We start from the raw sequence: 4826 nt of genomic DNA on the forward strand, positions 1-4826 counted from the left end.
AAATAATAGAAACGCCTGGTAGAATACCTGCTGCATTCCACTTGAAAAAGAAATCATGATCTCAACAATAAATTATGCTAAAATGGACTTTTATAGATGTAGATATTTCACACGGTATCGGTCACCCAGGTGTCAGATAATAGATGTTTGACCTTGTCCCAGAGTTCAGATGGACTCTGTGGGTGGCTACTGGTACAGCAGCAGTCCTTCTGGATGTGTTAGCATCTAAAGCTAACCTGTTTGTTTTGGTAGCATTAGCCACCTAGCATGGTGATGGTTTTACCGTTGTGTTGAATTAATATGATTTTAATTTGGGAGCTTTGTGTAACGTCAGTGTTTGTGTTGGTAACCAGAGCTTCTACTGCACTGACACGTTTACTGTTAGCCAGCTAATGCTACCTTCAGACTGGAGGCTGCAGTTTGTACAGTTTGTCCCAAGCAGACATCCGTAGTTCACGTCACTAGGAAGCAGGAGGTAGTGGGACGGGCAAAAGGTAAAGACCCTCTAGACTGATAAAGAAATGAGGTAGAGTAGCTTTAATGCAAAGTTTCTGTTTTAAGTTGATCTTGAATTTGGTTTTATGTAGATGGCGTTTTTCTGTAACTGTATCCAAGGTTAGGTCGACATTGATGATCCTAGAGAATCAGCTTTAGAGCACGTGGTGAGAGAAAAGCTGTTGGCTCAAACTGTTTGAGTAAAGTATGTCCTATTTTAAAATGGTAGTTATATGTTGATGTTGTGTTTCCGTACTACTGACAGACCCTTTTCCCCATCTGGATCATGAATGTTGATTCATGCCTTTACAACTCCTCCTCCATGTCACACCCAGGTTTAGACATTATTCCTTTGCTTTCAGTCCCTGTCCTCTCTGATTCACTCTGCCTTTAGAACAATGTGACAGAACAACTTGATTTACACTCACCATCGATATCTCCTCCAGACGACAGTAAGCGGCCTCCTAAAACGCCGACATTTGGCGACTTCCTGTCCCAGGGGCCCCGAGGGGAGCGGGGCAGAGGACAGAAACAGAGCTACAGGTAAATCTCAGCTGCTGCCATGCACTTAAAGTTTCTCAGTCCATGTTCATCTAATAATGTACAGCTGCTGTTTGCTTTGGTTATTTTAAAGTTGGCCAGCCAACGTATAGGAGACGATACAGGTGTAATAGGTGACTGGTATTTAACCAGTATTAAACTGGGAGACCCATTAAGGGTTAGATTATTAATTTAAATGTTGAGTGCTTGAATTTGATAAATTGCCCAAAATGATCAACCATTGTTATTGTTGTTGATTCATTTTATACCAGTGAAGATGCTGGACATCTACAAGGAGACCAGTTTGGTTTTCACCTACTGAGACACGTCTTCATGGTCACAGATGTTGCCGTTAACATTGCAGAATATTTTCTTATTGTTTCAGCAGTGTGCTCTTTCTTGATTCTGACAAATATATTTTTGTGTAATGTTAGTTTGTTGTTTCCTTCTTCTGATGTTGATGTATCTGGATGCCTTTGACAGCATGCATGACAACCGCTGGGAAGGAGAGAAAGAAGAGCAGGAGAAGGAGGACAAGACAAAGACAGAGGAGAAGACTAAGAAGAAGGAGGAAAAAGCCAAACCTCCTGCAGCACAGAAGGTAGAGGGCCGTTATCTGGGTTCATGATGCAGAGCAGATGATCATTAGTGTACTGTCTGGTGGTGGCAGGAACCTAAACGGGACCTGCTCATGTTCGGAATATTTTTCTTTAATTGTAAAACGATCTTGCTGAAATTTGATGAAGGGAAAACTTAAAAAGATATGTTTGGCTGCCAACAGTTAAGTCATGTAGAGCACAGACAGAAACAGAGAATGCAACCAGTGTTTGACAACCACAGCAGTTGGTGTAATAACAGCAGACCCCATGACTGCTTTCATGTGAAACAGGTTGCTGGACAATCCCACAGAGGATCGGCGTCAGTCATACAGTTCTCTTCAGCTCTGTGGAGCAACCCACTGTCTTTCAGTGCATTGTTTTGGTTTTCCTACTTTGTGACTTGACTGTTTTGGTTCATTTTCTTTACTCTGATAGGGTTAAACTTTATAGAAAAACACAATAAAAGTCAGTTGTAGTCTACCTGCCAGCAGCAAACGGCAGAAAGTCGAGTTAGCAAGTTGCTGTTTTCCTGCTTCATCTCCTTTGAGGTAGAAAACTCCTGGCTTCCTTTTCCGCTGGGATCAGGATAATCCTGATTGGCTCTCACCAGCTGTCGCTAAACTCTGTCACAGCATTTCTGCATTTGAGCTGTCCACAACTCTGGGCTGTCCCCAACAGTGACCCCTTGTGGACGGGGGGGGGGGGCACTGTCATCCTGGAGGAGGCCAGATTTTTGCTTTTGCCACCTTCTGCATGTGACTGTTTGCCAACAGGTTTATCTTATCACCAGCTTGTTTCTGTTATGTGGCCAAAAATCCGCTATTGCAAGTTTAAATTATTTTCCATTATTTTTTCAGGTGGAGGAGAAGAATGAAGGTGGAGGGGATGATGATGATGAATGGGAGGATGCCAGTGATGGAGAAGGTGACGAGGAAGCAGTGGAGGAAGGGGGCGAACCAGAACCAGACTCCAGGGCCAGTGAGAAGGAAGACGTTGAGAAAGAGAAACCACCCAAGAGCAAAGACGCCTCCCCTACATCTCCCATGCCTCGCTCTCGTCCATCATCGGCAGGAAGCCCCAAAGAGCAGCGGACTCCCAGGCCAAAGGTCCACATACCCCCCCCTGCAGCAGCTCAGGAGTCACCAGAGGGAGGCAAACCCGTCAGCCCCTTCTCCCCGCTGGATGGCCACCAACCTGTGTCAGACTGGGGGGAGGAGATGGAGATGCAGTCGCCCCGGAGCACCATGGGAAGGGTGAGCCCACTAAAACCCCCCAGCCCCGAGCCCAGCCCCCCAGCCCCTCCCAGAAGACGGAGCTAGGGGAGGAGACATCGAGCCAGCCTGCCAGCTCCGCTGAACCTGCTGGACCACAGAAAGACGAGGACACAAGTAGGACACTTATCTGTCTCTGGATCCATAATATGAAATAATAACATCTTCAGTATCTGTACTTCTGTGAGTTGAGGATGCTGTGTGTGGTGTTGTACTGCTCTAGTTCTATTTCATTTCACAGCAGTATTAGGATGAACTTATCTTGCTGGTGACATTTAGTTAACGTCTGCACTAAATTGGATTGTACACATTAAAGCAATATTAACAGTTCAGTACATTTCACTGCCCTGTTCTCAAACAGCATTTGAGGAGTGTGATTAAGAAGTTAGACAGTTGGTGCCAGTGAAATACCTTAAAACACTACAAAACTAAGTAAACTGCCAGAGCTAACAAAAAAAGGACACCAAAAACTAGCAATGTATGTAAATGTCATATCAAACTGGCCTTTTCAGAACAGAAGCAAACTTTAATACATGGACAGAGGAGCCAACTAGCAAACAGTGCTCCTGTATTTGTCTCAACCTCTGGATGGAAATGGTTGGAGAACGGAGATGCTGTTTTAAAAGATGTTTGCTGCTTCTCTGTCTCGTCTTGTGTGTTCCCTGCTCAGCTTGTTTTGCATCGTCTGGTCTCTTTCTTCTTCCTTGCTGCCTCTTCACTCCCTCTCTCTCTGTCTTCCATGATCAGCCACAGATGCATCCTCTCCTCCAGAAAAGGCTGAAGCCCAGCAAACTGCGGCAGTGTCAGAACCAGAGTCCATCCCCACGGACTCGCCTGCTGCCCCGCCATCTGACCACACCCTGTCTGAGGCTCCTGATGCTGCCCCCTCTGCTACGTGTGTCCCAGCCCCATCTGAGGGCAGTGAAGCCGCTGAGACGATGGATGAGGATACACCTGCTGCTCCATCCCAAGGTAAAAACAACCAGTCACCAGCTGTGCTAGCAGCTCCAACATGAGCTTCTAACACACTGCCAGTGACAGTATGCTAATGTTGAAGTGTTTATTATAAAAGCACCATTTATAACATATCAAATGACAATGTCAGCACATGGTGTGACAGTATAAAAGTTAAACCTACAGAGAATTAGGATGTGAATCATCAGCTCCCTTTGGCTCTATAGTTTCAGCTCATTGCCATGTACAGTATTATAGTGATCCATTGAACAGAGTGCGCTGGTTGTTTTCTGCCTCTCTGACAACAGATGAGTTGGGCACCCCTCCCTCTCCCACCGTCCTGGAGGTTGACCAGAGCCCTTCTGAACCGGCAGGAGTGAAAGATGGCGACACGGCGCCTGCTGGGAGCAGCGTTGCTCCGACAGCCGACATAGTGGAGTCCTCAGAGCAGCCGTCCTCAGGCGCAGCCCTCAGTGACTTGGAGACAGAGGCTTGCTGTAAGGAATCCCCTGTCCACTTCTAACACCTTCTCACACTTGTTCTTTGTGTGTGGATGTGTTGGTTTACGCGTCTTCCTCTGTCTTGCTCTCCAGGCCCCACTCTTTTAATTTACGACCTTCCACATATAAATAAATAAATATTGGTGGGAGCTTTTCGATGACCTGAGGCCTATTTCAAGAAGGAGGTTTAACAAACTCAGAGTTCAAACCTGAACTCTGAGTTGACTTACTCAGAGTTGGAAAACTCGGAGTTTTCGGTTTCAGAACAGCTGAAAAGAGTTGGTTTAATCAACTCTGAGTTGTTTGACTCAGAGTTAGGCGCGTGCCACGCGACTATAAAAAGCCCTGAACAAGGGAGTGAAGAAATTACGAGTCACCATGGCAACAGGACCAAGCCAAAATAGGTCTGCGTTTTTCCCCGACAGAAATGGATGTGCTACTACAAGCATATAGTGACTACGAGCCCA

General features: G+C 45.9%; 1 protein-coding gene across 1 annotated transcript in view; it reads left to right on the forward strand.

Moving 5' to 3' along the window:
- Window positions 1-4382, forward strand: part of ccdc9 (coiled-coil domain containing 9) — a 14172-nt gene extending 9790 nt beyond the window's left edge. Inside the window, exons 11-15 of the mRNA XM_020623210.1 lie at window positions 942-1038; window positions 1519-1636; window positions 2492-2948; window positions 3653-3877; window positions 4168-4382. Coding sequence (XP_020478866.1) covers window positions 942-1038; window positions 1519-1636; window positions 2492-2948; window positions 3653-3877; window positions 4168-4382 — 1112 coding nt within the window. The remainder of the gene's footprint in view (window positions 1-941; window positions 1039-1518; window positions 1637-2491; window positions 2949-3652; window positions 3878-4167) is intronic.
- Window positions 4383-4826: the final 444 nt, after the last annotated feature.

Source organism: Monopterus albus, unplaced genomic scaffold (genome assembly GCF_001952655.1).
Source record: "Monopterus albus unplaced genomic scaffold, M_albus_1.0 scaffold294.1, whole genome shotgun sequence".
Classification (NCBI taxonomy): domain Eukaryota; kingdom Metazoa; phylum Chordata; class Actinopteri; order Synbranchiformes; family Synbranchidae; genus Monopterus; species Monopterus albus.